This window comes from Rutidosis leptorrhynchoides, chromosome 10, assembly GCF_046630445.1.
Source record: "Rutidosis leptorrhynchoides isolate AG116_Rl617_1_P2 chromosome 10, CSIRO_AGI_Rlap_v1, whole genome shotgun sequence".
NCBI classification, from domain to species: domain Eukaryota; kingdom Viridiplantae; phylum Streptophyta; class Magnoliopsida; order Asterales; family Asteraceae; genus Rutidosis; species Rutidosis leptorrhynchoides.
Window position 1 is genome coordinate 11,545,973 of NC_092342.1, and position 11,067 is coordinate 11,557,039.

The 11,067-nt window shown below is 33.9% G+C and overlaps 2 protein-coding genes across 2 annotated transcripts; one reads left to right on the forward strand and one right to left on the reverse strand.

Annotated features, from left to right (window-relative positions):
* The first annotated feature begins 409 nt into the window (after positions 1 to 409).
* Positions 410 to 2,144, forward strand: LOC139871994 (uncharacterized). Its single transcript, XM_071859763.1, has 3 exons — positions 410 to 526; positions 1,527 to 1,636; positions 1,814 to 2,144. The coding sequence occupies exons 2-3, from the start codon at positions 1,540 to 1,542 to the stop codon at positions 2,035 to 2,037; spliced, it is 321 nt and encodes a 106-aa protein (XP_071715864.1). The 5' UTR covers positions 410 to 526; positions 1,527 to 1,539; the 3' UTR covers positions 2,038 to 2,144.
* A 3,125-nt stretch (positions 2,145 to 5,269) lies between these two features.
* On the reverse strand, positions 5,270 to 9,985 carry LOC139871993 (boron transporter 1-like). Its single transcript, XM_071859762.1, has 11 exons — positions 9,716 to 9,985; positions 9,217 to 9,299; positions 8,888 to 9,080; positions 8,628 to 8,766; positions 8,379 to 8,544; positions 8,096 to 8,262; positions 7,855 to 8,028; positions 7,666 to 7,761; positions 6,826 to 7,283; positions 6,459 to 6,726; positions 5,270 to 5,836 (listed from the first exon to the last, which is right to left on the reverse strand). The coding sequence occupies exons 1-11, from the start codon at positions 9,817 to 9,819 to the stop codon at positions 5,555 to 5,557; spliced, it is 2,130 nt and encodes a 709-aa protein (XP_071715863.1). The 5' UTR covers positions 9,820 to 9,985; the 3' UTR covers positions 5,270 to 5,554.
* Positions 9,986 to 11,067: the final 1,082 nt, after the last annotated feature.

Below are 11,067 nucleotides of genomic sequence, written 5' to 3' on the forward strand. Positions count from 1 at the left end.
AATGGTCAACCGTATTCACTACAGCCTTGATCGAGGCTCAAAAGTTGACCCGGGTTAAAATTTGCCGGTATGTTGAATCTAAAATTTTCCAATTATTTAAATTAGAAAATGAATTGATTTTTGTAGTTTAATTAGTTAAAGATTACGTGGATAGTTCATGTGAATACTTTTAACGGACTCAGTTAACCTTCGTTAAAGTGAAAAATGAATTTGGAACTTTAAAATGCTTTTAAGGATGAAAAATGCAGAAAATAAAACGCACACATGAAACAGACTAAAAGTGAAAAACTGTACTAAATGTACTAAATGAGCAATTTTTCGGTCACTGCCTTCACCCTCCTTCTTCTTCAATCTCAACGAGTTTAACAAAAACTGATTATACACAGCGCAGATATTTTCAATCGGATTTCAGACGAATTTATACCTAAATATTTCACTCCGTTTCATCATCCTCATAATTTCAATTTCAACTTATTACAACTCTAAGCACGTTTCATTTTCATCATCGAATTAGAATTTTTTTAAGGTACCGCATTATGAGATTTATATTTTTTTATTTTATTTCGTAATTATATTTATAATTCATGTGCATCACACAACTTAATTCGACTCACGTTGCATAAAATAGAATTTGAAATATATATATGTATTTTTAGGGCACCGAATATTATCATGTATGGTTAATTATTATCAATATTATCCTACAAATGATTATGTAATTCTGGATAATGGAATGAGTATGAATGAGCAAATTTCCATGTATTAGTCCCTTAAGTTTAAGATAATCATCATAACGATTGATCCAACATTACAGTAATGTGAAGCTACAATGGATCCCATTACTATTAGATGTTTGATAATGAGTATGCAATTTCTGTTCCTGCCCGAAAATGAGGTACTTATCCTGGAGGCATGAGTGTTCAGTCCATAGCAGTGATTGTATCGATTTCTGAGCGTAGCTATGTAGGTGCGAGTGAGTTTTGTTAACGCAATAGTGTCTATCTTATGCTATGTGTATGGCTGCTTTTAATTCAGGATAGAATATGTTATATGTTATGCGTTAGGGGAATAATGAATAGAAGATGTAGCTAGTTTGGATGAACACATACCAAAGGGCTTTTGGCCTAGCGGTATCGGAGAGCCCCTCTGACCTTTAGGTCATGGGTTCGATTCCTGCTTAGGACATTATTGGTGTAAATTATATAGGGTGTGTGAGTTGGCGTTCTAGAAAAAAAAAAGTTTGGATGAACACATAATAAAAAAAAATGTTATATCTTGCTACATGGACATGAGAGTGTACTTTATTTCGCCGCGTATTTCATGTTAATTTTGTACTGAAAGTGGGATTATCATGGATTTAATAATTACTAGTACATTGCATCTCATGGCTTCTGTACTTTATGTTATTACGAAAAAGGTTAGTTACATCTAGTTTGAGAAACTAATCAATGAACACAAGTTATAGGTGTGTGTGTTTTAGGTTCCGTTCAAATAATTTGACCTTATGATTTTTGGGGTTGTTGCAGTTTAGAGCCAACAATGGCAAAAGTAATAGAGAAGTTCTTTATAACATCCATGTTGATGTGGATGGTACCTATTGCAATATTGTATGCCTTCAACAACAATTTATTTCCTGGTAAGCTTCTTTGGGAAAATCAATTGTAGACTCCTTATACGGGGAACATATCAAATAAACTAATAAAGAAATGGTGCATGACCAATTTATATTTATCAGTTATAAGATTTCGCTCATTTTAATGATTTGTCAATAATATTATTGACTGTGTAATCATGTGTTGTGATTCTTTAACAGGTTCTGCTGACTTGTCTCCGCATTCAGTGACACTCATAAGCGGGGGTGTTGCTGTAGTATCTGTCAACATTGTAATTGCATTCTACATATATCTTGCGATGAGAGAGCCTTCAGAGAAACACGAACCAGATCCCAAGTTTGTGTCAGAAGCCGAGGCTAGTGTCGAACATTTGGTACCAAACGAAACACAACAAACTTCATCGGCACATAAGAAAGATGAGTAATTCTATTATTAGTACATGGCATCGTTGTACAAATTTATTTTCATGTCAGGATAGCTAAAGTTTTCATTTTTTCCCAATTTTATTTAATCTCATATGTAGCCCATCTCATATGCTCATCATGCAAGTGTGTTGATTTTATTTGTTCAACCATTTTATTATGTGGCTAGCATGTATGATATAGAAAAATTGAAGCTATAACTTCCTAGTCTTTTCTGTTTTTTTGTTTAGTGGAATGGCTTAACTATCTGATTTATGATTTGCACAAGATAACATTTTTGCAAATGATAATGATCCTCATTACACATACTTGATCCACTGTTGCACTACACACATACACGCGAAGAAAGCACATATATACTCAACAATCAACACACTATAACAAGCCAAGCACCATCCTTAACTTGCACTGATTAACGTTAGTTATCCACTTGCACAGGCTAATCAGAGTTGCATACTCGTTGCAAACAGGCTAATCAAAGTTGCTATTCAACGCTGTTATATAGTAACAGAACCATTTTGCTATTTTTTATTTTTTTGTACAGAACAGAGAAAAACGAGTTGGTTGCATTGTTCTACTTGACAAAAGAGTTTGTTATTAAAATACCATTTAGCCTCATGTCTTTAAGCCTAAAGCAGTTAATGACTTGGCAGTCACGTTTGTTGATCATGTTGCCATACAAATGACCGAAGTGGCTTTTTGAAAGGTTCTTAATTAACATTGTAACGACGTTTAATTGAATGGTCCAAAGTCAGATGTAGCATGACTATTTGTATACATTCAATAACATGCCTGAGACAAATAATGAATGGTGCACAAGAAGATAGTAACTATTGTATAATGATCATTGATCTAATATAAAACACTTGTTACAAAATTTTCATAACAAACTAGAAGCAGCTTCAAAAACTACAAACAAGTGCAACAATGCTCTTTCTTTGTGCATAAGATCCCATGATATTGCAGTGATTCCTAAATCTAAATTTTAACAATAAATAAAGATCTCTTTTAACACTTAAGATATCGTTTTATCTTGATTAGTAATAATCTTGTTTAGAATGGTTAATGATCAAGTTGTAAACACACACACATAAATTAAATACTACTATCAAACAGATAAAGGCCTTACCCTGGAAACCAGAACAAACTAGGGAGTAGGGAGCACGAACTTAAGATACTGAGCTCGAAACGAGCTGATCTCGAACTTGTTGAAATTACACGAGTCGAGCTCAAGCTAAAATTTGACATGTTTACCCATAATTTTAAGTATTATTGCAACCATGATTTTGTGGCACGTGGCAGGCTAAGCCATATACAGTTCTACACTTAATATGAAAAACAGTAAAACATGATGCTAAAGAGTACCTTTGGTGGTCAACTGTTATGTCAAATCTTGAATAATATATCAATATTTTGTTTGTATTGTCACATTCTTACAAAAACATAAACATGAATGGATATGTTTGCCACTTATGACTATAAAGTCAATGGTTGCAAATTCATTTCTTAACATCGAAGCAATTCACAATCACTCTTTTGTTTTCACAAATTCAATTCATGGCCTCTGCTTTGTTTTGTAATCATCTCGACTTGCATCCATTTTGCACCCCTCACTTTCAATTTCAAATCAAACGTACCTTTTACTTTATCTATCACATCCCTTTACATATGACTGCATCATACTTTAGTGGCATATACTATATTCTATCTATTCATAAGGTGCTTTTACGTGTATTATATTCCATGTTTTTTCCCCGCAATTGTAGCTTAGCGTTTGAGACCAGTCAGTGGTCGGTTTTACAACCACTGTTTCTTGATTTCTAATAAAATATGTAGTACATATCATCAACACTTTCACATACTCATGCTTGTGAGCCCAATGATTGATGGAGCTTCCAACATATACCATTGGGAAATTAGCTTAGATACACTTTTTTCATAATTTTATTACACTTTTTTCATTGTTTGCGCACATACACTGTCCATTCAAATGACATTCCGTACTAACACAACATATCGTGTTCGAACTTAGAAACTGATGTTGTATCCCAAAAAACTACATTGTGCTCGAACATAGTACACTGTATTCGAACAAATAATTGTTCGAATAGCGTGTTCAAACTGAGTAGATTGTACTCGAACCTTTATTTGTTCGAACACTTGTAATTTAGTTTATGTTATGTAATTGTTATGTGTGTGATTTTAGCTTCAATGATTTGAAAATTAGAAGTGTTCGAACAAATAAAGGTTCGAGTACAATGTATTCTGTTCGAACACGCTATTCGAACAATTATTTGTTCGAATACATTATACTTTGTTCGAGTATAGTGTATTTTTATGTGACACGTCATCAGCTTCTGAGTTCGAACACGATATAATGTGTTCGAATGGAATGGCGTTCGTATGGACATTGTGTGTGCGCAAAAAAAGTGTGAAGTGTAATAAAATTATGAATAAAAAAAAAAAACGTATTTGAGCTAATTTCCCTATACCATTTGAGTTTAAGTCTATGAGACTTCAACTTAACTTTTACGAGTTCTCTTAATAATATGTGTTCCCACCTATATTCTTCCCTTATATACTTTTGGGTCAAACTTATATCCGGACATGGATTAGTGGTTATACTACCGCATAAGCGATACAGTGATACACTATGTGACCTTGTGTGACTCTTAGAGTGTCGATTTGTTGGCGACTTGACTGACTCTTAGAGCCTAAAGTAAATTTCAGACATGATTTAAAATTCATGGAAATTTGATTTTACCACTTTCATGGTGTCTCAATTTTATTTTATTTTTCAAAATTTTTTTTATCCTACTTATTGGCCGGAGGTCCACTCGAAAGCAATCTCTCTATCCGTCGAATAGAGAGAGGGATGACTTTCTCTACCTTGGAGAGCGTTTTCACTCTGAGTGGAGAAATGACTTGTCTTTATTCTCGGATAGGGGAAGGATTGTCTACATCTCACCTCCCCATACACCACTTATATGGTATTGGGTTTTGTTGATGTTGGTGTTGTACTATGTGACCTTGATATATCCCTCAGGTGATATGTCTAACACGCACTGATAAGAACTTTCGGCATCTTAGTCTCTTGAAATTGATAGTGACATTTGATTCATCAATTTTGATAGATACACCAAACTTACTCATATCCTTCTCCATACCTATTTTCATTTCTTTGAACTTAGTCAAAGAATGTCAAGCTCAAGCTAAACTCATCACAATTGTAGCTTAAACTTATCTCATTTATAGCCTAGTATATCAGGCGGGCAACGTTTTACATATCAGGCATAATGACAATCTAGTTTCGTTTAATTGAAACTAGGTAGATACTTATTTTAAACTGTCTGCAAAGTGCAAACAAGTTAATATACATTCTAATTACTAACATAATGATAATAATTACAAGAAACCAGCACAGGTGATCCTGTTACAACAATAACAGGCTAGTTAAAATTCAAATAAGGGACGGCACACCTAGCCATACAAATACGCAAGTTAAGGAATACAAATTCTTCAATTCCGGGGACTTTTTCCCAAAGAAGATGGTACAGTTGGACTAAAAGGTTCTCTTGTAGCAGACCGAGGACTGTGCATTGCTCTTAGTTCGTTAACTTTAGGACTGTACATCGATAGTCTTGGACTTTGAATATTCTTTCCGTCTCTTATTGGAGTTGCAGTGGTGCTCGTTATTCTCGAACTACACGTTCGCCTAATCTCACCCCTGCTTCTTGTAACCACCTCATCTAGTATTTCTCCAACATCTTGTATTGCAGGCCTTGCCCCAAATTCTCCATCCTAATTTTACAAACAATTAAACAACTAATTACAAACAAAACAAAAACAGAAACAAAAGTAGTACAGATGTATATATTTGTCGTGATTGTGTGTGAATATTTGTCTTTAAGGACGTGTTTGGATGAGTTAGCTGGTAGTTGGAAACTCGAGCTTTTTTTAAGTGTTTGGTAAAATAGCTAGAGGCTGGAAGCTTATTATTGTGAAATGGCTTATAATGATAAAACTATAAAATTGTAAAATACTCTCTCCGTCCCACCTCAAGTGTCCACATTACTATTTTGGTGTTTTGGGATGTCTCATTTCATTTCAAGTATCCACTTTGTATTCTAACCAATCAGAAGAGGTTATTCTTGAGAGAAAATTTTTTATTGGTGAAGAATGAAGTTAGTGGGATTTCCTAGAACTATGTGAAAATAGTAAGTGGAAACTTGTAATGGGAAATATATTAAAGGGCTTTATAGTAATTTTATGTTTTTAAAAACTCTAAACTTTTTCATATGCTATTTCAATTTTTCAATTAGCTTATATTTGTAGAGCTTATGTTTTATATAAGCTCTACTGTAATAACTAAGCTTCTATGATTTTGTATACCAAACAAAGCTTAAGAAAAGGTAAGGCTTACCGGAGGATAATTAAAAGGTATAGCGGGAGCTTCCTCGTACTCGGCTGCATCTAAATCCTGAAGATGTACGCCTTTGAAAAATTTAGGCAAAATGTATTGTCGAACAGGAACTAACAACATGATCATCAACGGGAACAAAAGTCCAGCTATTGGAACCCACGTAAGCCCAAAACAGACCAAAAGATACGATGTTTGGAATAACGTAAATGTTGCAATCGTTTTAAAAGGCACCGTTTCCACAAATGTCGCATGGTAGTCCTCTAGAACTCTGCAAATAACACATATAAAAAAATTAGTTAAGTCTGTTTAAAATACAAGTGTTACTAGAATTAAATAAGTATAACTATAACTATTAAAGTTAAGTTACTTGAATCTTCGGCTAGGTGCAGTGAAGAGAAGTAATATTCGTTCCCAAAACTGGTTTCCAGGTAAACTTTCGATCGCCATGAAAGCAAAGTAACCCCAAAGGACTGAAGTCGGAATAAGTTTTAAAAACGGCATAGCTGCAACACATCCTCCAACCATACACGATTGAAGTAAGTTACTCACGCGTTGTTCTTTAACTTCAACTGGTAACAAATCGTCTATCTCTTTTTCCACATCGAATACACTCTCGTCCACCGGTGCATCAATATTCCCCATGCTTTGGGCTAATTGAAGCGTTGATTCTTTTAGTTCCTTTAATTTACGATCCGAGGGTGGTTGGTGGTTTAAGGGTGTTTGCATTTGTTGATACACGTCTTGCATGTTTCCGTATAATTGTCCTAAGCTTGAGTTCATCCTCATACTTTCTCGTGCAGACTCCACTAGTCGATTTCGAAGCAACTGCATATTTGTATGATACTAGTTTAATATGTGTGTATTACCAATATAACATATGCTCCTTCCGTCCCAAATTTATTGTCCACTATTCCTTTTTATGATATCTCAGATTAATTGTACACTTCCATAATCAGATAGAAATAATCGGGTAGAGTTCTTTTATGCCTTTATTGTATGCGTATAACACAAAAAGATAAGGAGTAAAATTGTAAAGCTGACAAAAAGTACAGTGTAATAATGATGTTTTTGGTCTGGAGAAAATAAAATTGGAACGGATGGAGTACTATTTCTACATTATAATATGCCTAAAGCTCTAAAAACTAAATAAATGTTTGAAATTCAAATGGTTCCTTGTTAGTTATTAGAAAAGATGATGTCTCGTTACCTGGTGTTTCAGAGTAGCGAGACTCTTGGTATGCATAGGAGATTGTGGGATGACACCGTTAGACGGAGGGATACCAAGAAGACCACATAGTAACGTCTGCCACGAAAGCATAATCGATAAGAATCTTGTTATAATAATGCATATATAAACATAAAAGTAACTGAAAAACTAGGCAAGTTAAACACATACTAAAAATCCTAAAAGGAGCAAGTCGTAATGGAAAGAAGGAGGCTTTCTCAAATTGAACTCTTTTTGTTGAGCAAGTTGAGATGCAACACTATGATCAAAGTAGTACAATACAGCAATCATGGTTGCAGGAACAAAAGCTCCAAATATGAAGAGAATAGGTACATCAAGCATATCCTGCACGAAAATGAATTTAAATGTAAGCCGATAACAAAAAGAGGAATAATATTAAAGAAAATATTACCTTAATGACGGTCCAATTCTCGTATGCACCAGGAGACCAAGGATCTGGGCTAAAAAGGCGCCTTGGGATACCTTGTGGGACACTTCGGGATGGTGCATAAGACACGGCTGTCCATACAAGGACCATAAGGGGTACACCGTAATCTGCAATAAGGCTTCTAATCCAGCCTAAAAAAATTTAAAAATTTAAAAAATAAATAAAAAAATTAAAAGACTGTATTATTAACATCAATTTCGCTTTATCAGATGTTAAAGACATAATGTTAGTAATTTAGTATGCATACCTGAACCATATCTCCATGATCTAGCTTTACGGCTTTTCAATCCAGTTAGTAAAAGGCCAAAGGATAAAACAAGTGCAAACATTCCATTAGCAAATCTCCATGAAGCTATAAACTCGATTGATTTCAAATTCGCTCGTTCAGGTATGCGAAACTCGTCTACTAGTCCCTGAATACATATTTAATTCAAAACTAATCCAGTACAAAATATATGGTATCAACATTCATAAGATGAGAATCAAATATGCTTACTCTGATTGCTTGTTGCATAAAGAGCATGGCAATTAGTAGACCAAAAAGTTCACCAGCCACACGTGTAAACCGGTTAATAATAGAACATGCTCCGAGTATAGCCAGCATGAACAGCAAAGCAGCAGTCCACACACATACCCTGTATATATAAGTAACAACAAATCATACAATTAAACAAATAGATATAGTAAACTTAGATACATTCAATAATAGTTAACTAAAATGACATATAACAAAAAAGAAATAAAAAGAAAACTAACCATCCAGTCCATGCAAGAAACAGATTGTGACCTAATTTTGGCCTTTGTTTAGCAAAGTTGTACATAAAGGTGTACATTAATACAGTAGGCTCAGCAACACCTAAAATCAACAAAGGTTGACCTCCAATAATAGAATGTATGATTCCACATATTGCAGTAGATGCTAATGTTTGCACAGCTGTCAATGCTCCTTCTGCAGATACCAGATTATTAATCACACAATTAGGCATAACAATACCAATACCAAGTAGTAATAATAATAACCTAGAAATTATAAATTCATTAATCATTAATCAATAATAACATTATGTTTAATTGATATTTCGTACCAGTATTTCGTTCAAGTTGTTCACCGAATGATATAACTGGAATGGCTGATGCGAAGAATATATATGTAGTTGGAGCCAAAATTCTGTCAAATTAAAATCAAATGAGGATGCAATATAAAAAACTGGTACTATATTTATTTATTTATTTACAATTAAAAAAAAAAAACTAAATATTCAAGAGAAACGTGACAGGATTCACAACTTTAGTTAAACTGATTTTGCATATTCATAAAAGCTCACCAAAAGCTGCAAATGAGCTTTACAAAATTTGTGAATAATATCACTTTTATTTCTGTTAATAATATTTAATTTATACCAGATCCTAATCCTAAGCAAAAGCAAGTTCTTGAGGAAGCAGCTAAAGAGTGTTTCTTAAATTAAAATAATACAAATAATAATAATAATAATATAATATGTAGTACAATACAATATTACAAATTACAATTACAATACGGAGTATAAAAAATGTAAAATAAACGTAAACTAGAAAAATGTATACCGGAGGCCTGCACGAAATCCACCGGTCCAATCTTGTTTGTAACACTTCAACCGTCCGATGACGTCATTTTTGATTCCTTGAAATGGCACAAATGTCTCTTCCATTTTTTTCGCAGTTGAACTGACTACCGGAAACTTATTAATTCCGGCAGATTAAGAGTTTGTTAGAGAATGGAGCTTTCTAGATTTACGGAATACTCATTTTTGATTTTATCAAAAAGTAGATAAAATAAAAATTACTTTGACATTTGAGAAGAAAAAAAAATGCAAATCTGAGTTGCACCATGTGTTGAGAAATAAGAAGACGGAAGGTGTGATTTATAAAGGCGGAAGAAAGTGGTAAACGTATGAAGGTTGAAACAATTATTTATTAAAAAAATAAATAAATAAACAGGTATCTAAATGTAAAGTAGGATGTGGAAGAAAATGGTGGTCAAAGAATGGAAAAAAGTGTAAAAAAAAAAAAAAAACATTCACTCCCATTAAACAGTTTTTTTTTTTTTTTTTTTAATCAGTATGTAAGTACTGGTATACGTTTTCTTACTGGAAATGAAATTAAATAATTAAAAAAAAAATTTATTTTTGTTTAGAGGAAGAGGATGACGACTTGAATTGAATTGTGTAGACGATCTAGGACCTTAGATTAAACGTTATACCTAGAATAGAGGCGGAAAACACTAAACTAGGATGAATCGAATACGTTGTTCACTTTGGGATCAATCTAACCAATGAAATATTGATAGAATCGACGCCTAGATGATTGTATTCGGTTGGGGTATGGTCTGGGACAATGGTAACAACGAAATACGACGGCTAGAGGGTGTAGAGTATGTAACCTCACAATATAACCCAACACCCGTATTTATATATAGTTACAGCGACCATCGGCCGGTGGTATCTGACCTACGTCCGACGGTGTAAGTCCCTCGACCGATGGTCTGAGCTGCCAACCAATCAGCTCTAAACCATTTCACGTCATTGCTTAATCAATTCAAACACAAAGTATCAATGACAATGTTTATACACGACTAAAATGTAAACGACAATACAAATAGAACTTATTACAATATAGAACTCGGGATTATGCACCAACAAACTCCCCCTAAGACCTAGTTCTATATCAAAAATCTTCAGTCATCATACAGTTCATTCGTATGGATCAATCACCATGTTATTCAAGTAGCACAGCTTTGCTACTTTCACATACTGTTCAGCCTGCACCTTGTTCTCGCGTCGATAGAGCATACGATTATAGTACAACGTAAAAATGTCAGCCTCGGTACAGTTTCTCAACCAAATCGGATCCAACACACGAATGCATTCAATATCATTCTCATTCACCTTATCAAGCAC